The sequence below is a fragment of the Eulemur rufifrons genome, chromosome 7 (genome assembly GCF_041146395.1).
Source record: "Eulemur rufifrons isolate Redbay chromosome 7, OSU_ERuf_1, whole genome shotgun sequence".
Taxonomy (NCBI): Eukaryota; Metazoa; Chordata; class Mammalia; order Primates; family Lemuridae; genus Eulemur; species Eulemur rufifrons.
Genome location: NC_090989.1, coordinates 280,841,637 through 280,867,254, shown reverse-complemented (window position 1 = coordinate 280,867,254; position 25,618 = coordinate 280,841,637). Strand labels below are relative to the sequence as shown.

Genomic DNA, 25,618 nt, shown 5'->3' with positions numbered 1-25,618 from the left:
GAGTTGCCTGACACCGAGCAGAGGCAGCAGGGGCTGAACCTCAGCCTCTGAACTGAGAAAAAGCAAAAGGCTGCCAGTGCTGGGGCGAACGCTCCGTACCAGTGACACGAAAAGGGAAGACTCAGCCGTAGGCTAATCACCACACACAACTGACCGGGCTTATCATACTGCAGAGTTCACACGCAAACACACATAATCACTGTTCACATTCCTAGAAAATGATTGCCCTTTCCCAGGAAATAGGGCCCTAGAGTCACTCACCCTTACTCAGAAAAGCCCATATGACAGGGCAAAGTCACTGTACTGGCTGTGAAAAGCCACTTAGCTATCTGATGACAAAGGATGTTTGAGCATCATTAGCAGACTCACACATGACTCAGAAGATTATATTTTCGGAGACAAGCTGAGGGTGAGGCCTGACAGGAAGTGCAGCTGCCTGTTCTCAGCAGTTCTGACCCGGCCGAGTACCTTCCCGAGTCCTTCCCACTGAGTTACTGAAGCGGGTACCAGTGACGCTTAGTAGGATGGCAAGTTCCATCCTCCCCAGCAATACTGAGCAATTGGCAAATACTGTACTTCAAACTGAATACGAGAGCCTGGGGCTTGAGTGTCCATTTCCTGCTGCTAAAAATAGAAGAACCACCTCTGGAGCAACAAAATGCTGAGAACAGCTGGTCCAAGTCACACTGTGCTGCTGTTTGGTTAGGTAAAGGGGTCAGGGCAAAGGAAGAGAGGAAAGAAACGGGATTTCTTACACAGATTCCATTTCCAAGTCATCTTCTTCCTGAGAAAGTTGCAGGTAGGGGTTATCTGATGCTGGACGGAATTTATACCCCGTTAGAACAAAGAATACCAGCGTGGCCATTTCATCCAGGAGCTGCAAGTTTAAAAACCACCCCAAAATAACGAGATTAGCAAGGCTGTTCTTCAGAGAGCAGTGGAACTAAACAAACGGACGTACTCCCCCACAACCCACCCCTGCTGACTCCTCACTCGCATGTCAGAGTTTATGCTAGAGAGCATTTTCCTCAACTTGCTGAAGCCTAACCTAGGAGCATCCTGCTCAGAGACGACAGTCGTGCTTTTCCTTGCTGGAACCAGTCTTCACTGGTAGCTTTTGAGAGCTCTTTATATACCCACATTTTCCTACAGTGCCTAAAGCACCAAGTTCTTCAAGAAAAAAGTCTCTAAATCATGTGGTGGCTTACTCACCAGTTAAACTAGTTCTAAAATATTGCAAAGACACTTTAATACTGAAACTGATAATCAGCAAAGAGGAAGGGAGGCTGACTCTAAACTGTCCTAAGCCCTGTGACTGAAGGCAAAGACCACGCCTCATCTAAATTCTAATTATACAGGGCAAGTCTTACTCCCTCTGCCCGAAGCTTTTCTCTTCAAAGACTTTTAAGATTGAAAACTAAAATCAATAATGCAATTATTTTCAGATTTCTCACATAATCCAGCAGCTTTCCTGGACAAACAGAAAATCCTAATTGTAGACCAGAAGAGACAGATGTCTTAGTGGTCGTTCCCAGATAAATTAATAACAGTAAGTTACAGATCCTCCGGCACTGTCCCCTGTGAACAGCATACCTGGTAGAGCCACTTCCACTGGAATGGAACAGCGAGTTTGAGGAGGAATGCAATGATCCTGGTGAAGTATATGTAACACACAATCTATATGAAGAGGAAAGAAACAGAAAATGGAATCAACATAAAAATCAGGGCACCACTTTTGCTTTCACAAATTAACTACGGAGTAAAAAAGACATCACCCAAAGAAAAGCATCTGACACTTATGGTGCTCAGCAATAAACGCAGTGACGCTGCTCTGCCACTTACACCTGCACGAATTTCTTCACTGTCCCCAGGTGACCGAGACACTGGCGACCGCCACACCCACAGGGAGGATGGGACACTTCACTATGGTTGTTGTTAACCTTTCCTCATCTTAATCACAACCCCTGATTTCAGTCTCCAAAGGGTAGTATTTTTATTCCCAGGCTGTGAGGAATATTTACAGTAGTAACAGCTAAGTAGAGCCACACAGGGCAACATTAACTTCCAGTCTCGTCACCAGCACATGCTGTAAACGTTCGAGGAAGGACAAACACTATCAAGCACTCTAGCAAGGAGGGATGGCCTTCATTTCTTCTCACTGGGACGAGGACTCAACATGCCTGCCACTAGTGCATGGGCTGCTCACAGGGACTAAATTCGAGTGGCCAGTTTGCGGGCCGGGAGGCACACTTGGGTTTCGGGCACGAAGGCTGACTACCCAGGCCTGGCCGTTGAGGACTGCTCTTCATTGTCCCCGAGTGCAACAAGAGAGGCTCTGTGGCAATGCCTACACCCATCACAAAAATCCACAGAAAAAACAAACCAACAAACCCGAGTGGGTGGTCTGGCCCTGCTTCTCTACTGCTGAAGTCTCTAACGTTGGCTCAGGCAAAAGAACTGCCCCAGGTGACAGTCAATGCCAAAACTACAGATGGAAGACATGGAAACTTTCTTTTATGAGTCAGGAAGCAAACTAACTCTGGAAGACCCCTACCTTATATATTCTAAGAAATTATGACGCTAATGATTTACAGCAGGCGCAGTGTTTGGCACTATGCTGATAGGACTTTTCATGTCCCTCATAACCCTGTTTTTAGATTTTACAAAAACTGTCTCAATTTTTCTGTTCTTAAGGTAAATATTATTACCATAACATGCAACTAGTTTTCTACGGGGAAATCTGAAAAAAGAGAGAGGTACATACTCTAATAATTTTTTAAAAGGGGGAAAAAAAAAAGGCTGAAGAGCATGATGATTTGATCCCATTTTTCTAAATGAATAAAAATAGCAAGTCAAATGAGCACCCATGTATGGCATATACCTAAGAAGAAACCTAGAGGAATAACCACTCAACAGCTAACAGTAATTACCTTGGGCAGGGCAGGAAGGGGAAAGTGGAAGACCAGGCTCATACAGGCTCCACTGTGTTTCTGTCATCTCTGCATTTTTTATTGTTTTACATCAAGCTTGTATTACTTTTCTAACTATTTAAGGCCAAATTTAAAATTAAGAGGAAGTAATTCCGATATTTAATTCCCCATCTTAAGAGACACAGCTTGATTTTATGACACGAAATCCACATAGCACCAGGCAGTACAACGTCTTGTGTTCTCACCAATTCTTCAGAAGTTCATTTGCTCTACTCCTTGAATTAATCTTATTTATAGATTTAGTATTTTTTTTTTTTTTTTTTTACTTACCAAGACGTAATAATGTCTGAAAAGTTTCAGCTTTGCTAAGTTAATAGCAGCTAGGGAAAGGAAAGAACAAAATGAAAGGCTCATTAACTTTTCTCATTTTGAAAAGCAAGTCCCACTCAGGCACCCTCTCAGTCAGAGGCCACGTCCAGCGCAGACGAGCACCATGCACAGGCACGTGCCTGTAACTGGACACAAACTCCCTGGGCAGGCTCTCCCCAGTCACCAGCAGGAACAGGGAGTCGTGGGGCAGCACAGCCCCGGTGGTGAGCTGGAGCTGGCTTGCACCGGCGACCCCTGCTCTGGGGTCAGCAGCTTGAACCCGGCCACAGTGGGAGCATATTTTCATCACAGGAATCAGCACACGCTACACATCAGGACCCTTTCCGCCTCCAGAGAACCAACAGTAAACATTTCACCTCTGCACAGAGCTGTGCCCTCCACTAGGACCAGCCTCAGGTTGTTCACACAGTACCATCTGGGGGAGCCTCCCACTAGCTGGGGGTATAAATTCAATAAACCCACAGGTGCATTTTGCAGACTTCACTCTAGTTTTCAGTGACTTGTAATGAGCCCTTTGAATACAACCTCCCTGACTAGTCCTACCTTCACAATTGCTCAAGGTCAACCCCGCCAGGACAGCTGATTTCCTGACACTGCCTCAGGCTATGAAATATTGATGACCAGAGGGCAGCCTGGCTCCCTCCCAACAGCAACCTTTTCATTCACCAGATACCTTCCTGCAGGAGGCAAATTAATTTTGCTTAATAGCATTCAATTACTGACTTAGGTTAAGAATGGGACTGTGGGTGGTGAAGGTTCGAATTTCCTCTTCCTCCTCCTTCTGGCTCATGATTAGTGGCGGGCACTCAAGCTTAGGATGCCAAAAGAAATTCCTGGAATCCTAAATTATCTTCAAGACGATTATCAACTAACAGTATCTGCAAGAACCTCCTCTGACAAACTGAATACATTAATGAGGGGATGTTCAGAAAGTCTTTCAGGGAAATTCTGACTCTCACAGTTGAGAGGCTAGAACACACCCACCCCTAGTGCTGCAGTGGCCCCATCTTCAGATGCACACATCTGAAGCAGCAAAATTACAGCAGGCAGATCACCAATGGCTTTGTTACCTAGCAACCTCTCTGGCAGTCTTGTTATTATTTTTATTATTATTATTATTATTATTAAATCTCTCTGGTTCTCCTCCCTTTTTTAATTCAGTCAATACAAACTTACCGGGCCCCAACCGATCCAAGCCCTGGGATACAGCCGTGAATGTGGCAGCTGCCATCCCGTGGGGAGAGAGGGGCACTGAAGCACACGCTATCCCCTCCCTGAATGACATGCACACAGAGCACGTGCTCCTCCTCGGCTGGGGGGATGGGAAAGGCTTCACTGAGGACAAGATGTGAAAACTGAGAAGTGTTGTTGGATAAAGAAGAGCTCCCAAGGACTTAAAACTTTGCCCATTTGTAGGAACCTTCTGTGTCCTTTTTGGATGCAGCTCTCCTGCTCACACTGGCAGAGGTCAGGGAAACGAGCAGCTCATGCTGCGCCTGCCCCATTAAACCCGCTGTCCGACAAGAACTCCAGCCACCCCAAAATGAGCTAAATACCTCTTGAATGTGAACACTCAATGCTCTTCTTTGTGAATAACTGAGAAAAATGGCACCAATAATTATAAAAATGCTTTAAAACTTTCTTCTAAATTTTGCTTGCTGAAGTAAGTCCTGACAAATGAAACTCCTACCTTGCTTCACTGAGAAGCATCAGCCAGACAGAGAAGTGTCATGTTTTTATTCCTGGATTTCCAAGTGCCATGACAGGGATAAGCCTGGGCTCCCAACCAGACTGGGGGAAGGGCGAGAGAATTTTCCAAAGGGCCTGGACAGAGCTCAAGAGTGAGGCGGAGTCAGAGAATCCAAGTGGAGAGAATGCTTGGGAACAGCAGGTGCAAAGGCTCAGAGGCCAGACAGCTTCATGGATCAGGAAGGGAAAGGTGGCTCCGTGCTGCAACCCCGTGACTACACCACGAATAGGCTAGGAAATGGCCCTGGCTAAGAGCAAAGCCAAAAATTAAGACGCAGAAGACCATGAGCTTGTTCTCCTTGTCGGTTTTGAGGGGCTCCAGGCAGCCTCTAAGTGGTTTTTTTTTTTTTTTTTTTTAGACTAGTCAAGTGAGAAGGTGAGAAAGAAAGAGGAGAACAAGGAGTTCAATCTGTAACTGACTGTGAACCATCAATTGATTCAAGAAGCCAAGTATTGAGTGTTCACATTCAAGAAGTATTAAGTGTTCTATCTTCGGACCATCCTGCAAAGGGTTTTAAGCAGGATAAAGCCATGATCATATCTACATTTTAGAACAATCTCTCTGTGGAGAAAACATGGAGAGAAATAGGAGTGAGAGCCCAACTGAGGTCAAAGAACTTGAATGTGTGGAGTTCCCTCTAGAAGGCAAGGAGATCTCTCTATCTGTGTGGAGCAATTGAGGCTCGGATGTGAACAGGCTGACTGCCCCGGGGGGCTGGCTGGGGAGGAGGACGCACAAGGCAATAAAGTTGAGGATCCCAGAAGGAGTGCCAAGTCCGACGGTCCCTCCCTTTCACAGGGAAGGACACAAGGTGGAGGAGTGAAGGGACTGCAGGTAGAGGGGTAAGGAACGAGTGTGGGGGCTGAGAGCAGGGAGCGGCAGGCAGGCCGGCATCTCCCTGGCATCCTGTGCCACGGTCACAACCTCCAGGCTCCCTCCTGCAGAGAGGCAGGCGAAGAATCGCTCCATGAATGAGCCTGTACGCCCCACATCCGGGCACTGATGAAGAAACATCACCACGTCACAGATGCCAGGCCACCAGGACACATGCTAGGGTTGATGAACAGATCTTGGGAACAACCAGTGCTGTCTCTGAGAAACGTAGCCACAATAAACACAGCTTATGGTTATTTCCAAAACCCACCAGGCACGATGACGTCATTTCCAGTCACACGTCAGACATTCGTTGACGAGACTGCTGCTGGCGGGGCAGGCTCCCGAGTCCCACTCTGGTGTGACTGGTGTTCCAGTTACAGCCGAGCCAGCAAGGGCAGGGAGTGAGCTTACTTAGTGGAAAGCAAACAGGAGAGCAGAGTGGTTAAGAGCACAGGCCCTGCGTATCTGGACATCCTGGGCTCAAATTCCAACTCTGCTGCTTACTGGCTCTGTGACCTCAGAGGAGTCACCTAAACTCTCTGAGCCTCAGTTTCTTCATATCTTAAGGCAGGAATACCAACCCTTAGGGTTGTTGGAGGATGAATGAGACAGTGCACAGAAAGCAAACAGCTCACAGTCAGCAGTCGAGTATCTGGAGTTACAGTATTAGTATTATATACGATTAGCCCAATGCCAAATGAGGCATATACTGTGTCACAGCAGCTGCCACATCTGGCAGGAATCCAATGAGTAAAACTGGAGCAAATGGGGACCTGGGACTGCCAGAGCCCTGGCTCCTGGAAGCAGCGCTGCCATATGCACACGATGAGTAAGGATGCTGAGCAGGGCTGAACCAGCTCTAGGAGGCGAAACCTCACTCGCGTTATGCAAGGAGCGGCAAGGCAGCAGGTCACAGCCTGGACTCCAGGCCTCCCTTTGCTTTGCTTCCAAAGATTTCTCCAGAGTAAATAAGGGTGACAGCTCGCTGCTCACTGGACTCCGGGGCGTAGGCTCCCCCAGGCTGGGCTACTCCTGACCCCACCACAAGGAGCAGCAAATATGGGGAAAGAACGAGCCTGGAGAGAGGACAAACGCCCAGGAAGGAGGCAAGAGACGCGCAACTCCATCCTGTACCATCATGACTCAGCGTGCCTGGCCTGGCCTGCTTCCTTCTCCTGGCATCAGTCTCTGCATCTGGAGAAATTCTTTACGGTGGGTCAGAAGTTCTTCATGGCAATGGCTCCTCATCAAGGTGAGCACCAGAATCACCTGGAGAGCTTTATTTAAGCACAGATGCCCAGGCTGCCCCCCAATTCTTACAGAATCTGGCCTGGCTATGATGATTTTGAAACACCTGCAGGGGAGTGGAGGAGGAGAGGGTATCGTGCCCACTTGCTCCAGGAGATCCTAAAAGACTGACCTCCCGTGCTTTCCTCTTCCTTCCACTCACGCTGAGGAAAATGACCGTGACTCTTGATTTTGGCAAGTACTTACTGACAGGAATGGAACAAGCACCCACTGAGGCAAGAGGTGCCACAGGAGCAAAAGAGCCAAAGCGCATGCTCTGTAGGAGGCACTGGTCCTCCCCTAGATGGTCACCTGCCCTGTCTGTGTCACAGAGGAACTACGCAGGCCAGCAAAGAGACAGATCTCCCCCTCCTCACCCCTAGCTGACTTCCCTGGATGATCCTGAAACTGTGACAATGACAAAACAATAGCATTAGCTGCCACCATTGACTGAGTGATCACCATGTGCCAGGCATTAGGCTGGGCACCGCCCGTGCTTCATCTCACAATAACCTCCCTGAGGGAAGCAGTCTGGTGAAGTACTCAGGCCTGGAGAAGTTTAGCAAATTACCAAAGTCGTGCCAATACTCAAACCCAAGTCCACCTCCCTCCAAGGACCAAGCTCTTAACACCTACGCTTTGCACTAAGATAAAGGCAATTCATAACTTTACAATTCACTGGCAGTTCAGGGAGAAGCAATCATGATTCAAATTGCCGGGCAATGCCCAGGAGCTGTCAGCCATCCATTCTAAGGAGTTAATACTGTATGATTTACAGGATACACAGAAGCAAAGGCCCACGGCAGCCTCTTAAAGGGTGAAAAATTTCCAAAACAATACTTCCCTGGATGTTAAGGAAAGCCTTAAGGCTTAAAAACATCTCCACCTACCCATCATCCTTTATTCCTGCTTCCTCTCTGCTGTGCTTCAGGGGAATTTTGAGTCCAACAGAAAAATTAAAGAACTAAAGATGACGGCAAAGCCTGGATAGCATGAGAGTCCCTCTGACTCATTCTGAATCTCAATGTTTCCACAATCTGCTTAAGCGCTGGGCTCCAGCTCACTCTGCATGGAGGACAGGGGGGCCTCCTCCATTTGTGGTCACACATGGGCCAAAAAGACTGGCTGCATGGCTTTTCTCTCGCAGGCCACACGCTAACCCAGGACCACACTGGTTTTGGGGAGGGGTTAAAGCTCATGGGGTGTCTTCTGGCCTCCACTAAGAAAAGGTCCCACTAACCCATCTCACAGATGGTATCAGGATGTCAACAGAAAAGAAGCCAAACTGTAAAATAATTTAAACAGGTTTATTCTGACCCAAATTTGAGGACTATGGCCCAGAGCCACACCCAAGAAGCCTTGAGCAAGTGGACTTGCTGTGGTTGGGTCACAGTTCGGTTTTATACATTTCAGGGAGACAGGAATTACACATAAACTCATAAATCAATACATGGAAGGCATACATTGGTTTGGCTCAAAAAGGTGGGACATCTCAAAGTGGGGGCTTATAGGTTGGTTATAGGTGGGTTTAAAGACTCCTTGATTTATAATTGGTTAAAGAAATGAAGCTTTGTCTAAAGGCTTAGAATGTTTTAAGATAAGGAAGTCTGTAAATCAGAGACAAGCCATCGGATTTATAGCCAAACTCAAGCGATTTGTTATATTTAAGGACCTGTAGCTTTGTCCTATATAGCCTTATGCCTATTAATGAGTTACAAAGGGTATCTCCAAGAAGGGAGAGGGCCATGATGAGCCATATCTGACCTCTCTACTCATGGCTAGTAACTCAGTTTTAGGGTATTCCTTGGCCAAGAAGGGGTCCATTCAGTCAGCCAGTGTCGGGGAGCCTTAAGATTTTATTTTAGCTCACAATTCCTCCCTTTTAGCCAAGATCTGCCAGAGGCAGCAACGATGGCCAAATTCTTATTTTGTCTGATCTGTTGTCGGGGTGGTGTGGCTACCTGTCCTGAGTCCATCTAGGCCCTTGTGGCCAAGAGGACTGAAGAGTCAAAAGGCTTACAGTCAATTAAATGTTTGGCCAGGTGGGACTGTAGGTGGACAGGTGCTCATAACCCTTGAAACCCTTTAGGCAACGAAAGGGTAAAGACCAAAATGTTAAAGGCAAGGCTATAAAAATTAATTTATCTATAAGTGGTGAGTTACTATATTTTTGGGTTTAGTTGTAGACTTGTAGTAAAAGTAAGTATTGTTAACCATTTAAGCTAAGGAATTTAGAGACTTTTGTTGTGTCACAATATTTTAGTCTCTAGTAATTTGTCTTAAGGTGGCTGATAAATTTCTTATTATTTTTTTTTATATAAACCCCACAACTGAGAATAATTCTATTCAGGAAGCTCTAAGTCTATGGGAAGCAGGAAATTTTTTATAATGGGGATGGATGTTTGACCACGTGGCCCAGAAAGGTAAAGTCTCTCATTTAGTATTTGTTTAGGCTTTGTGTCCATTCTTACTCTGGAGGGTCTAAATTAAGTCCTCCGAATTGGCCCTTATAGTCTCTCACATGCCCCACCCACTTTCGTGATAATCCCTGGGCCTGGAGGCAGGATGTTTGTGGTTGGCAGTGAATAACAGGTTGGGCCCGGTGAGATTTAATAGTTTTAAATCTTGGAGATAGCAGGCAAACTTATTATTTACTTAAAACTTGTCATGACTCTGGAAACCAAAGTAAGAGAATCAGTAACGTTTTAAATAAAAAGTCATAAAAAATATTTTAGTTTTTTATTTTTCTTTTCTTAAATAACCAGTTATTTTAGGACAAAAAAAAAATTTAGTGAAAACTTAAGAAGTAGGAAATCACGAACTGTCTGTCATGAAACAGGATCACAGGTTACTATAAAATTACTCATTTATTTAGTCAAACTGATAATTAAAAGATTTTTAAAATTAAAAATCTCATTTTTTTTTTTTTTTGAGACAGAGTCTCACTCTGTTGCCCGGGCTAGAGTGAGTGCCGTGGCGTCAGTCTAGCTCACAGCAACCTCAAACTCCTGGGCTTAAGCGATCCTACTGTCTCAGCCTCCCAAGTAGCTGGGACTACAGGCATGTGCCACCATGCCCGGCTAATTTTTTGTATATATATATTTTAGTTGTCCATATAATTTCTTTCTATTTTTAGTAGAGACGGGGTCTCGCTCTTGCTCTGGCTGGTCTCGAACTCCTGACCTTGAGCGATCCACTCGCCTCGGCCTCCCAGAGTGCTAGGATTACAGGCGTGAGCCACCGCGCCCGGCCAAAAATCTCATTTTTTGATAGAAAGAGACCTAGTTTTTCAAACAATCTATAAGACCTACTATAGACAAACTGAAATACAAATTAATAAGACAAACTGAATTTGTCTCTCTCCCCACTTTTTTGTAGTTTATTCAAAACGTGAACAAAAATCTTGTTATTTCTATTAATCACATGAAAGGCAAATAATATTGTAGATGACAAAATCTTAGTCATGACTAAAGATGCAAAGGAGATTTGGTTATTTTTGTGTCATACAATAATTTAACATATATAATTATTATTAATACATTATCAAGGCATATTAGAATTTTAGAAATCTCATGAAAATTTTTGTTTCAAAGACAAAACAAAAAAAAAACAAAAAAAAAAAGAAAGAGAAAACCAAACTTTTCCTTTGTATTAGTGTATCATGGAAAAGCTAATTTTAATAAAATCTTATAAACAAATCTATTTAATCAATTTTACCGTAAGATTTTTTTATAAACCTTTTATAATCTTTATTTTTAACTTTTATATCTAATTTTACTCATTTATTTAATTTAAAAGTCTTTAAAACCTATAAATTAGACAAAATTATCTTTAACAAAAACAATTTGTCTTATAATCTTTATTAAAACATTTTATTTTATATTGAATTGTTTTTCTTTTATTTAGTAGTTTTAATTACATATATTAGTCATAATGTCAACTCTTGGAGAAACCTAGGAAGGAGAAACCTAAGAAATTAACCTTGACCTGTTATCAGCCTCTAATTTTATTAGTACTCTTAAATATAAAAATAAGATATCAAGGTATGTAAACTTAAACTTACGTTTAATAATGTTTTAGTATTTTATCTTATAAATGACATTTTAGGATCATTCTCTTAACATGACTTTAAGATTTTAAATTATATGAAAATTTTATTTGTGTTTATCTCATTTATATTTATCTAATTTACCTATTTATCTTAACAGTTTACTTAGATTCTAGGTATCATTTTAAGTTATTCTTTTGTTAACCATTTTTACACCGTGTAAATTAGATATATAACACAGACCAGGGATCAAAATATAGTTTTAATTATTTTTAAACTTATAAATCTTATCAAGAAAAACAAACATGTATTTTAGTGAGACTTGTTAGTTTAAACAATGTAACATCATTTTTAAGTTTTATAAATATAACAGATATTTCCGAATATATCCTGTTTAAAGGTGTTAACTAATTAGATCCTTTTATTTATTTATTTATTTATTTTTGAGCCAGAGTCTCACTCTGTTGTTGCCCAGGCTAGAGTGAATGCCATGGCGTCAGCCTAGCTCACAGCAACCTCAAACTCCTGGGCTCAAGCAATCCTACTGCCTCAGCCTCCTGAGTAGCTGGGACTACAGGCATGTGCCACCATGCCTGGCTAACTTTTTCTATATATTTTTAGTTGTCCAGCTAATTTCTATTTTTTTAGTGGAGACGGAAGTCTCGCTCTTACTCAGGCTGGTCTCGAACTCCTGAGCTCAAACGATACACCCACCTCGGCCTCCCAGAGTGCTAGGATTACAGGCGTGAGGCACCACACCCAGCCTAGATCCTTTTAAAACACCACATTTCTAGCACTCTGGGAGGCCAAGGCAGGAGGATTGCTTGAGCTCAGGAGTTTGAGACTAGCCTGAGCAACAGTGAGACCCCATCTCTATTAAAAATAGAAAAAATTAGCCGGGCATGGTGGCGCATGCCTGTAGTCCCAGCTACTCGGAGGCTGAGGCAGGAAGATCGCTTCAGCCCAGGAGTTTGAGGTTGCTATGAGCTAGGCTGACACCATGGCACTCTAGTCCAGGCAACAGAGTGAGATTCTGTCTCAAAAAAAAAAATAAAAAACAAAAAAATAATAAAACACTACATTTCAAAACAAAATCTACGGACACTATAGGGATCAAAGTGTCCCTGGCCTCCCACAGTTTAGCCAAACTGTGGGGAATGGAGCAAAGCCCACTGTTTGCATAAAGATTTGTTGAAAATTTATTGATATGAGGCAGATTAATAGGAGGAAAAAAATTACAAACTTATATATGGGCGTCTTTAGAATGAACACTAAAAAATATAAGGGAAATTGTCCATTTTTATGCTTAGGGTCAACAAGGTATAGACAGCTGTGTAGAAATATGACTGGACAAAAAGGGTGTGATCTCCTGCTAACAGGCTGAGTGGGGAACCAAGTAAGGCCTTTTTATCCAGATTGTGTTTGGCCTCTCTGAGTGTGTATTGTTTTCTTTTAGGTGTGGGCCAGGCTCTTTCCGGAGTAGGGGTTTTACAGTAAAACAAAGTAGGTCAGATCATTACTTTATGGCACGAGTTTACATAGAATAATTTTAGGTTTTATGAAAAAAGGCGTTCTGGCTTTTATGACCTGTCTTGGGGAAGAGGGATTTTGATTTCTATGGCTAGCTTTAGGCAAGTATGGGACCAAAAGGTAGAAAGACAAGGGAAAGTCAAAGAACTTTTGTTTTTGAGGCCTTTATTTTAGGGTAGTTTTTTAAGCCCCATCAACATATCACTTGACTTTAGACTGAAAAAAAAGAAAAACCTTTAACACCAATCCTTAGCACCTCAAATAATGACACAAAGTTGTAACATGTTTTTCTTATATGAGGATCAAGATTAAGCTGTTTTAAAAACCATCTAAATTAGTCTCAAAACGTTTTCCAACTTGGGTGTAAACCTGAGTACATGTACTATTTCCAAAGAGTAAGACTGTTTTGAGATTCTCTTTGGATTTAACAATCTTTTTTTTAATCTTAAAATAAATTAATATATATAATTTAACAATTAAGGATTTTTTTCCTAGGTAAAAACTTTGTTATAGCAACAAAACGTACACATAATCGGTTAGCAAATCAAGAGTGGACAAGACCAAGGGAAAACTAAAGATTTTAAATTTAAGTTCTTATAACCACAATTTTTAGGATAGCTTTGAATCCCTAAAAGTACTGTTACTATCAGATGACAGAAAGAGTGAGTCAGAAACACGTCTTATGTGAACCTTTTCAGACACTGAAATTAGTGGAAGAAACTGTATCTGCAGCTAGGATTAAAAGACCAAAACCAAAATATTTTTATAAACTTTTGACCATAAGTTTCTGTTTTTATGTTCTATTTATTTGGTGTTTTATTTATTCTAATTTGTTGACACATTTTTCATTTAGGCATGTCTACATTTTTACCTAATTAAGAACCTTAAGGCCGGGCGCAGTGGCTTACGCCTGTAATCCTAGCACTCTGGGAGGCCGAGGCGGGTGGATTGCTCAAGGTCAGGAGTTCGAGACCAGCCTGAGCGAGACCCCGTCTCTACTAAAAAATAGAAAGACATTATATGGACAACTAAAAATCTATATTAAAAAAAAAAAAAAAAATTAGCCGGGCATAGTGGCGCATGCCTGTAGTCCCAGCTACTCAGGAGGCTGAGGCAGTAGGATCGCTTAAGCCGAGGAGTCTGAGGTTGCTGTGAGCTAAGCTGACGCCACGGCACTCACTCTAGCCTGGGCAACAAAGTGAGACTCTGTCTCAACAAAAAAAAAAAAAAAAAAAAAAAAAAAAAGAACCTTAAAGTTAAAAATAGGCATTTTTGTTGATAACTCAAGAAGATTTAGCTATTATCATTAGACCAACAATATTAAACTTACCTTACTTATTAAAAATTATACAAACACAGATCATTTTGTCTTTGGCTAGGTTTATAATTTTACAACCTCTGTGTCAAGCCCTGACACTTTTTTTTAATTCTTGGCTAGACAGAACCTGTTTACCTGGATACCTTAAGAAACATAAAAATGTCCAGTAAAACCCAGGCAAAAAATGTATGTTGACAACATTTTTATTTCTACTTCACCAATATTTTTAATAACCCAGCTTATTTATCAAATATTACTAAATTCAAGTAAACTAGAAAATTCATTTGGGTTTAATTAATTTATGAGCATTCTTTTATAAGCCAGTCCAGAACCACGCAGGCACACAAACATATATTTTAGAGACAAACACAAAACATATCTAAACATAAACATTCATGCATACACAAAGTTTCAATAGATTTTACCTCAGAATTCTAGCCATGAGACAGTAATACAAACTCACCAGTTTGTAAAAGATACTGGATCCAAATTTCTTCTGACAAAATCGGAACTTGTTCAGGTGGCTAAACTTTAGTTGCCCTGATAGGTAACCTAATTACATCTGAGGATCAAAGTTTCGGGTAAAGCAGTTTTTATGGCAGTTGGATTTAAAAAAAAAAAAAAAAACACCTCTTTTACCAACCCCCCCAACCCCACCCCCACCCCCGGTTTAAAATGAATTTTCAGTGTTTACATTTTAGCTAGAATTGGCTGTAAGATTTCCAGGTAGCCTTTCAATTGGAGGTATTATAAACAATGACTTTATCTCACCATCAGTAGAAAAAGTTAGTAGGTTTAGAATAGCCAGAAAAGAAAGAGAGAGCGCTTGAGAGACATTTTAACTCTATAGTGGCAGGTCCATCAACTGAGCTCTGAATTTCCTTGATGTAATTTACCCTTCAGTAAAATCTTGTACACAGGAATTGGCCATAGGCTGGGCACGATGGCTCACGCCTATAATCCTAGCACTCTGGGAGGCTGAGGTGGGAGGATCACATGAGGCTGGGAGTCTGAGACCAGTCTGAGCAAGAGGCTGGTCTACTAAAAACAGAAAAAATTAGCTGGGTGTGGTGGTGCACGCCTGTAGTCCCAGCTACTTAGGAGGCAGGAGGATCCCCTGAGCCCAGGATTTCGAGGTTGCTGTGAACTAGGCTTACGCCAACAGCACTCTAGCCCAGGTGACAGAGCAAGACTGTCTCAAAAAAAAAAAGAATTGGCCATAACCGGCTGAAGTCCTAGAAAACCCGGCAGGTCTTTGAACCTTTTCATTTACATAAATACGTGCAGCTAGAGGTGCCATACACCAACTGGGGTGCCCAAAGGGGGTTGTTCTCCTTGTCTTTCCTCATTTTTACAAGATTTTTTTCCTATTTTTCTTTAAAAGAAGCAACTGAACTGTAGTCTAGGGTTTAGGGTCGGGCAGAGTGTGCTGATTATGGGTTGGGGCTGCACAGTAAAGTTTCACCACTGAGCCGCTCCCGCACTTTACCTGTCTCAGTTTCTCTCTTCGGGGGTCTACTACCTCTGAGAGGGCTCAAAATGCTGAGTGGTCAGCTCTTAAATGTGTTTCCTAGACAAGCCTGCTATTAATTAATTTTGATGGGGGGTTCCCTATAGGGCCCCTCAAGCTGTGGGCAATCACCCCAGGCAACTCCCCCTGAGGTCCCCCGTCACCCAGGGGTGCCTTTCAGCTGGGAGGAATAAAATGCCCTTTCTCTTTAGAGCTGAGAACTCAGGCTCTCATTTATCTACAAACAAGACAGCTCAGTTTCCTCTTTCGCAAATTCGCAGAAAAGCCAACTGAGATTAATTTTAGGAGGAAGAGACAATGGAGGAGACACTTTAGAATGTACCTCCAAATCAAAATTAGGATCCCAAACAACAAATTCCTAGGAAAAGAACCAACAGCTCAGAATAAACCAGGACCATCAACCAAGAACGGGACGGCCTGAGCTCAGGAGGACTTACCAGTTCCACCCAAGGAGAAGCTCGGAGTCGGGGGGCCCAAACGGGCCATGTAGGTATCTGGTGCCGAGTTCGGGCTACTCCTTCGGGGAGTTCTGAGTCTTCTCTGAGCCTCACGCTGTGCGACAGTCTTGTCAACGGAAAAGAAGCCAAGCTCTGTAAAATAATTTAAACAGGTTTATTCTGACCCAAATTTGAGGACTATGGCCCAGAGTCACGCCCAAGAAGCCTTGAGCAAGTGGACTTGCTATGGCTGGGTTACAGTTCGGTTTTATACATTTCAGGGAGACAGGAATTACACATCAACTCGTAAATCAATACATGGAAGGCATACATTGGTTTGGCTCAAAAAGGTGGGACATCTCAAAGTGGGGGCTTATAGGTTGGTTATAGGTGGGCTTAAAGACTCTTTGATTTATAATTGGTTAAAGAAATGAAGCTTTGTCTAAAGGCTTGGTATATTTTAAGTTAAGATAAGGAAGTCTGTTAATCAGAGACAAGCCACCGGATTTATACTCAGACTCAGGGATTTGTTATGTATAGCAAGGACCTGTAGCTTTGTCCTGTGTAGCCTTAGGCCTGTTAATGAGTTACAAAGGATATCTCCAAGAAGGGAGGGGGGCATGATGAGGCATGTCTGACCTCCCTTCTCAAGGCTAGTAATTCAGTTTTAGGGTATCTCTTGGCCAAGAGGGGGCCCCTTCAGTCAGCCAGTGCGGGGGAGCCTAAAGATTTTATTTCAGTTCACAAGGCACAAGCATGGGAAAGGCAGAGTGGTCAAGAACTATGCAGAAAATGAACTTCTTTGATCAAACGGTTAAGGGTCGTGCGAAAAATGATTCAAAATACACCACCAATATATTTTGGTAGCAATGACCCAAAAGACATTAAAAGTCACCAAATTCAACAGTTAAGGGCTATGTATCTTATCACAAGCAAAACTGTATTTTGCATGATAAATCAAAGAAGCAAAAATGGCCCATGAGAGCAGAACTTGAGACCACATGACACCAGGAAAGACCAGCTCCGTAAAAGACTTCTGTGTCAAGTCTGTTCAGTTCCCAGCTTCCATTCCCTCCTCTCCCATTCTAAAACCACAATGAGATGAGGGGTGTGAGAAGGGCACGCCAATCTCAGACTCTGCTCCTGTCAGCCCCTCCTCCTCTCTGCCTGCTGCAGTCTGCAGCAGCAACGCTGTAAGCTACATCAGCCAGACATGGCGCCTGTCACCTCTGCCCCACCCCCAGCTGTCCACTGCACCGTCACAGTGGGCAGTGACCTAGGCCAGGACGAAGATCGGACTTCCCAATGCTTGATGACAAAGGCTGGTTAACAGCTGGCAAAATCTTCTGAGGAAGAGAATCTGACCTTCCCCAAATACTGCAGTAATCAATTGAGATTTGGTTTCGGCAGTTGTCTGAAGACACACAGAAACCAAAGGGATGCCAACACTACTGGGCAGGAGAACCAAGCCCAGACAGGCCCAGGGAAGGCACGCCACCACGGATCACTAACCAGGTCTTCTGGGTGGCTGTGGGCCCCCTAAAGCATTAATATATTAGAATTCTAACAACAAAAATGGCAATGTGCCCATGACAAGGCTGCTTCTCAGCCTGGTGAGAGGAGAAGCCTCTTTGCTTTGGTTTGTAGCTTATATTAATTCAAGGTAGTATCTCTGGTTAATTGATTATTTTATAATGCTGATTGGAAGCCTTCATTAGGTTGATGAGATTACATGAATTCTGGGTGATCTGTTGAGGGAAAATAATGAAAGGAGGCTTTTGGTGATTAAAAAATTTAAAACCACGGTATTAAACCAGCCAAATAAAAAATGCACACACATACTTTCTCTCATTCTCTCTTCAAAACTGTTTATTTAGCAGTGGCTTTAAATCTTTCTAGTTTCACAAACTCTTCTGAAAATTTGCTATAATAAAAGCCACTAACCCTCTGCCCAGGTAAATGCATGCACAAAATCTCACCTAGAGTTTTTGGCACCCACAAATCCCTGTGTAATGCATTCATGGATGCCACACAAAACCCATCTGAATTAGAAGGTCGCCCCCTTAAGTGAGGTGGTCCTGAGTACAGGGCAGAAACATCTGAGGGTTGTAGAGGTACCACTTTATCTCATGCAACACAAGAGGGAGCTTTGTAAGTACTCCCATCGTAGTGCATGAATAGCAAGTGTCCTCTGACTGCCAGCCCGCCATTTGTCTGTAGGGAAGACAGTTGCCAATGCTCTGGAGGTGTAGCTTCAGACTTTTGGGACTGGAGTGGAATGACAAATGTATCCATAGGGAAAAAAAGATGACAATTTTCAACCCGATCAAGGAAATCTTATTTCTTCTGCCTCTTTTCTCCTACATCATGAAACCCTGCTCCAGAGGGTGGGGTCCCAACAGACCGTCCCCAGTAGCAAAAAAGTGGACAGCACGCTGCAGTGCTACGGGAAATCTAACACCCACTGTTGACCAGGTGGCACCCAGTTCTAGAGCCGTCCCCACATTCTAGGGAGGCAAAATCACAGCAAACTGTGCAGTCGGGGGTTTGCCTCTTTCTCCTGACCTCCTCCTTGCTCTGGAGGCTTCTGAGCTGGAGTCTCCAAGTTTAGCCTTATAATAATCCCCCCTGCCAATAGCATCAGTGGCTTTAGGGCTACCTTAGTTTCTGCTCGGAAAGCAAAAACAAAAGTTAGACAAACCTATGTAGGCTGAGTATCCTTCATCCAAAATGCTTCAAAATCTGAAACTTTTTGAACACCAACATGATGCTCAAAGAAAATGCACATTGGAGGATTTTGGATTTTTGGATTAGGGATGCTGAACCAGTTAAGTATAATGCAAATATTCCAAAATCTGAAAAAATCCGAAATCTAAAACTTCTGGTCCTCAGCATTTCATACCCAACCTGTAACTGCACCGGGACCTGGATCAGAGGAGTCAGGGAAGGGAAGGATTATAAACCTCCTGGGGGGGAATTTACAGTCCAAAGCTCTGCTGATGAATTTAGGGTAATCAATCGTAAAGCCAGCTTGTTAGAGGCAAGTGCAGATTCCCATCAGAGGGGCAGGTTAGGTAAAAGCTTAAACATAGCTCTGGAGCAAAGCTGAAGTTCTGTTAGTACTTAAAAGCAGTAATATCTTATATCTACGTAAGCTTTACAGTTTTTAAAGTGCTTGAGTATAGAATAAGGACCCAGTAATCATTATCCCTCTATTACGTATATGGCTTTACAAATGGTTTCCCTCAAATGTCTAGAACTTTTTCTGTAAAGGGCTGGACAGCAAATGTTTGCCTGTGTGGGCTGGACAATCTCTGTCCCAATTACTCAACTCTGCCAAGTAGTGAAAGCAGCTATGGGCAGTGTGTATACAAATGGCCATGGCTGCATTAGAAAAAAACTTCATTTATGAAAACAGGTGGGGGTGGGATTTGGTCCATGGGCCATAGTTGGCCAACACCAGAATATTATAATGAAAAATTATAAGACAGAATTTCTGCTTCCTCCTTTTCTCAAAAAGAGATTATATTTTTATTTAGTAAAAAGTTAGATGACAATATCATACAATACCCAAAAGCAGCCAATGGCTTATTTCTGAAGTATCCACCACTGAAATTCCTCTACAATACGTAGACAAGGGCAAATCTTTTCATGCCAGGTAGTTTTCCAGAGTAGCAAGTCCCTGCACATTCATCTCTGCATTACATCTGTGCAAAGGGAGTAGGCTGCCCCGTAGGATCCCAGGTAAATTCTTAACAGCTTCTTAAAGTAGGGAACTATCTAGGCAAGCAAGAAGACCCCTGTGTAGCAACAACAGAAAATCCAATTAAAAAATGGGCAAAGAACTTGAATTGACATTTTTCCACAGAAGATATACAAATGGCCAATAAGCACATAAAAAGATGCTTAACATGGCTAATCATTAGGGAAATGCAAATCAAAACCAAAATGAAATACCACTCCATATCCCTTAGGATATTGTGAAAACAAACAAACAAACAAAAAAACAAATCCCACACCACCCCAAAACCAGAAAATAACAAGTATTGGTGAGGATGTGGATAAAATGAAATCCATGTGCACTGCTGGCAGGAATGTAAAATGGGGCAGCCACTGTAGGAAACATTATGGCAGTTTCTCAAAAAATTAAAGGTAGAATTACCCTGTGATGCAGCAACTGCACTTCTGGGCATCTACTCAAAAGAACCGCAAGTAGAGACTTGAACAAATATTTGTACACCAACGTTCATAGCAGCACTATTCACAATAACCAAAAGGTGGAAGCAACCCAGTGTCCACTGACACACGAATGGATAAACAAGTGTGGTACACACATACAATGGAATATTACTGAGCCTTAAAAACAAAGGAAACTCTGACATAGGCTACAACATGGATGAACCTTGAGGACATCATGCTGCATGAAATAAGCCAGTCAAAAAGACAAACATTGCATGATTCCACTTACTTGAGGTCCCTAGAGTAGTAAAATTCATAGAGAAAGAAAGCAGAATGGTGGTTGCCAGGGGCTGGGGGGAGGTGGAAATGGAGAGTTAGTATTTAATGGGGACAGAATTTCAGTTTGGGAAGATAAAAAATTCTGGAGATAGATGGTGGTGATGGTTGCAAAACAACACAAATGTACTTATTACCACTGCACTGTACACTTAAAAATGGCTAAAATGGTAACTTTTATGTTATGTATACTTTACCACAATATTAAGAAAAAGAAAAGAAAAAAAATACCAGAGCAGAAATGCTCTTTGAGGTGCACTCCAGAGGAAGGGGTAGGAAAGAAAAAGCAAGCGGAAACTTGCTGCAGAGTTCAATGCATTCTGTATTCTCTCCGATCTCTCCTGGGAATCTCACATCATAATTATGCTGGTGTGTTTCCATCCAAATCACTGTACAAGAGTAACAAGATGATTTAAATTTATCTAAAAAAGGGGTTATTAAACCTGGGGTCCACAAATCCCATGAAATTGCACGAAAAACTTCATATATACATGGGGAGGGTTATACTCTAAGTTCTCAAATAGATCTAGCACCCCCAGAAGCGATAAGAACCACCAGTCTAAGGAAAGCAAGAATGAAAAAAAAGGACTATATAAACATGAGTTGCAACCAGGATGCACACAATGATTATTTCTCTTGTTCTCTCTCCAATAGGTTTTTCATTAGGTCTTTTCATGCGGACGTACCCAAATAAAACATGTTCTTTTGTTGCCCTGAGCTAATGGGCATCTTAAATAACCACAAGCATCTGATCAAGTAAGTCTGAAATAAGCTCAATAGGAAGGAAGAAAAGAACTAGGAAGACTTTCACTCACGTTCATGGTCGCCATGACCATAAGACATTTAAGGGACCTCATCTTTAATATGACGGTTCTTAATCTTTCGGTCTCACGATCCCTTTATACTTTTAAAAATGACTGAAGACCCCAAAGAGTTTTTGTTTATGTGGTAACGTCTATGTTTATTTATCATACTAGAAAATGAAATACCCCACCTCTAAAAATAGAAAGAAATTATATGGACAGCTAAAAATATATATAGAAAAAATTAGCCGGGCATGGTGGTGCATGCCTGTAGTCCCAGCTACTCGGGAGGCTGAGACAGGAGGATCGCTTGAGCCCAGGAGTTTGAGGTTGCTGTGAGCTAGGCTGACGCCACGGCACTCACTCTAGCCTGGGCAACAGAGTGAGACTCTGTCTCAAAAAAAAAAAAAAAAAGAAAATGAAACAGAAATTTCAAAAATATTTAATAATCCATTTAAAACAAACCCATTATACGTTAATATAAATAACATTTTTTGTTAAAAAAAAAAAAACCTCTTCCAAAAAGTTAATAATAATAGAATTATTTTCCACCTTTGTAACTCTCTTTAATGCCCAGCCTAATACAATGCGGCTGGGTGCTCGCGTTTGCTTCGGCATCCAGTCTGCTGTGAGGGAGCATTTTGGTTGAAGTACGTGAAGAAAATAAGGCCACGCACAGGTGGACGTAGGCCTTTTTAGATAACTGAATAGTCTGATTTTACATTAAAAGTTGACAAGTGGTGGCTTCTAAACATTAGTGAGGTGGGGGAATCTGAAACCGCATCAGTGAACTTTTCACTCTCTGTTACATTAAATTCCACTGCTCCATCCTGCACTCAGAATGGCTCTTTTACCCATGCATGACTGTGGAACATCATGCATTGGTCTGGCGGAAGATATTTTTCAGTGAGTTATGCAGCTCTGCCAAATATTTTATTATAAAATTAAAAAAAGCACATTGTTAATATCACATCTCTGCTTACATCAGATGTCTTATAAGAACTGGGAAACTATCATGCTTATAGTGGTGGATACGTTTTCCTAAATTCTAATTTTCACTTGAAGGCACAAATTTTATCACTGGCAACAAATACTGTCAGTTATTTTTCTTAAAGTATAATGTCATTTCATTCATTTTCAAGAAAATATCTGCAAGGCTGGGTGCAGTGGCTCACGCCTATAATCCTAGCACTCTGGGAGGCCAAGGCGGGAGGATTGCTCAAGGTCAGGAGTTCGAGACCAGCCTGGGCAAGAGCGAGACCCTATCTCTACTAAAAATAGAAAGAAATGATCTGGACAGCTAAAAATATATATAGAAAAAAATTAGCCAGGCATGGTGGCACATGCCTGTAGTCCCAGCTACTCAGGAGGCTAAGGCAGAGGATCGCTTAAGCCCAGGAGTTTGAGGTTGAGGTGTTTGAGGTGAGCTAGGCTGACACCACAGCACTCTAGCCAGGGCAAAAGAGCAAGACTCTGTCTCCAAAAAAAAAGAAAAAGAAACAAAAAAGAAAAGAAAATGTCTGCCAAAAACCCAAGTCTGAGTAACCATAACAGTCAGTGATTCTTTCAAATAAAAATGGTGTTCCATGAGAAAAGTGGCTAGTTTAGCTTGCAACTCAGATAATCGCACACAGGCTTTTTCCTCAAGACCATGACAATCATACTTCAAGGACTTTATGCATACTTCCCATTTTGTCACAAAGAATATTACAAGATATGGATGCAAGGGCTGAAATTTAATAACATTAACAGTTTTTATCACTTCATCAAGTCCATTCTTAAGTGAAACAAGGCTTTTTCACCCCCTGTAAGTAGGTGGCAGTGCAGAATGCAATGGCTATTAGTAGAGTTCAGTGCCATAGCCCTGAATCATGTGAAGGTGCCAGCAGTTTTACCCACCATTGCTTTTGCACCATCAGGGCAAACGTCAACAGTAAAAAGGCTAATAACGTATGATTATAAAAATAGGTTTGACCCTGAGGACCCCCTTGAGAACTGCTGCCCTAACAACACCTCTCATGGCTACAGCTCCTTTTAGAACATGGCAGCAGCTAAGAATGAAGCCACTCCTCCGTAAACTCTGCAACTAGCCAACTGTCATTTGTTTAAATGTTTCTGAAGCTCCATAAAAGCTAAGATTCTTCAGAATACTTCTTCTGACTTTTCCTCTGAAACACAAGGCCAAAAAAAGGATGATCAGAAGCAGAGACTATTAATTAAATTTATGGTGTATATCTCCAAGCCAGTCCTATATGGTAATGACAGAAAGGAGGGGAAACAGGGAAGCAAGCTCAAGGGCAGGAACAGCCAGTAAATCTTGGCAGGAGAAACACCGTGGAACGGAGCTAGGTGTGCCTGTCCAAGACGCAATGAAGCTCCCTCTCAGGGATGCAGTGCAGCAGTGAATCTAAATGACAGAGGACCTGAGAGAAGCCATAGCACGTGATACAAGAGACAAAGACATGGTCTAAGGATAGTCAGCAGCTTCAACCTTAATGTTTTATACTACCCTCAGGTTCAGTCAAAAGGAATCCAGAGACAAAGAAGTAAACAAGGCCAGTGCGGTGGCTCACGCCTGTAATTCCACCACTTTGGAAGGCCAAAGTGGGAAGATCATTTGAGGTCAGGAGTTCCAGACCAGCCTGAGCAACATAGTGAGACTCTGTCTCTACAAAAAATAGAAAAATTAGCCAGGTGTGGCAGTGCACACCTATAGTCCCAGCTAGTCAGGAGGCTGAGGCAGGAGGATCACTTGAGCCCAGGAGTCTGAGGGTGCAGTGAGTTATGACAGTGCTACTGTACTCATGCCCGGGCAACAAAGTGAGACCCTGTCCAATAAAAAAAGTAAATAAAGTCCAAACAAATACCCGCTGAAAGCTATATTCAACCCAAATGCAGGAAGAACAACAAACAGCATTTTGCTCACTTGCAATAACTCAGCCTGGACTGCACCTAAACTGAGATTCTTAAGCTCAGGTTACTGTCAAGACCATGCAATGAGTCAGTGGAATAAGGAAGCTAAGAACAGGAATCAGAATGTCAGAAACTATCCAGCAAAATGCTTCCAAATCCAACTGGAGACGTTATTGCTCCTGGTCTTCATGCTCTCAGGGCCTCTAGGACGAGCCAGATCTCAGGAGGGGTGAACTGAGGAGCACAGCGGGTCAATGGGTCCACTGATCCCGGAGCCACTGGCTGGCAGTATGCTCATTCCACCTTTCCTGGCTGGGCCACACTGCAGCCACACCCCAGACCGGCCTGCCAGCACACAGTGCTACTCCTGAGACTTCTCTGCAGGGGGGACTTCAGCTGTGGACACATGCCTGCCCTCACTCTGGGAGTGTCACAGGCATAACCATTCAGTAATGCTCAAAAGTACCCCATGGCCCAAACCAAAATCAATTCAGAGAAAAGAACGTGAATTGAGAAGATACTCCCCTTCTAATCTACTCTGTCCCCGCTTCAAAGAGTTTATGACATTTGCTGATGAGAAATGGGTGATTCCTTAACACACGTCATCCTGAGAACAGGGGATATAAGCCCTGGTTTGCCTATGTGATTTCCTTTTACATTCATTCTCAGAAGAGGTCCCATGCTGTCACCTGGTGGAAAAAATGAGCAACTACCTAATGTGCCCCAGGCCAGGACAAAAGCATCTATCCCGGTTCTGTACAGTTTCTCTTTACTTCACATGCTGGAAGGCAATGCTGACCCCATCTTGGGCCTCACCTGCTGTGCCATCTGTCCCAGGCAGAGCACTTTACTAAGATCCTCAGCTAAGGACCAACCTTGGGTGGAGTCAGTGGTCACTGAGACAGTTAGTCACCGCGGCACCCCCAGCCCGCAAACACAAGACAAGAAGATGAAGAGGCAGCAGGGTCAGAGGGACGAAGGAGGAAGGGAGCAGGAAGGGCGGGCCAGAGAGTTCACACAGGCGGCAGGGCGGAGCCAAGAAGAAAAATGCAGATAAACTTTAGCACCTGGAAAACACTGCCCTTGGGATTTTTTAACATTTTCAGCCAAATAGCCAGGAAAACTAACTTGGAAATACTGAAGGGTATAAGACCAAAAAGTTAAAAGGTCTCATTGCATTATATTAACATAAGAAAAAAACCTATTCACTAAGTTACAAAAATAATAAAACCACCTTTTAATATAACATGGATAGAAGTGGGGGGAAAAGACAAGAATATCTCTAATTAT

At 42.7% G+C, this 25,618-nt stretch overlaps 1 protein-coding gene across 4 annotated transcripts in view; it reads right to left on the bottom strand.

Annotated features, from left to right (window-relative positions):
• Positions 1-25,618, bottom strand: part of GPR107 (G protein-coupled receptor 107) — a 66,397-nt gene that overhangs the window by 6,008 nt on the left and 34,771 nt on the right. Inside the window, exons 15-19 of one of the 4 annotated variants that reach the window (XM_069476949.1) lie at positions 24,967-25,017; positions 23,991-24,077; positions 3,261-3,310; positions 1,594-1,677; positions 756-877 (exon numbers count right to left, since the gene is read on the bottom strand). In XM_069476949.1, coding sequence (XP_069333050.1) covers positions 756-877; positions 1,594-1,677; positions 3,261-3,310; positions 23,991-24,077; positions 24,967-25,017 — 394 coding nt within the window. Of the gene's footprint in view, positions 1-755; positions 878-1,593; positions 1,678-3,260; positions 3,311-16,097; positions 16,251-23,990; positions 24,078-24,966; positions 25,018-25,618 lie in introns of all 4 variants that reach the window. The other 3 variants (XM_069476950.1, XM_069476948.1, XM_069476951.1) reach the window with 3 other exon arrangements.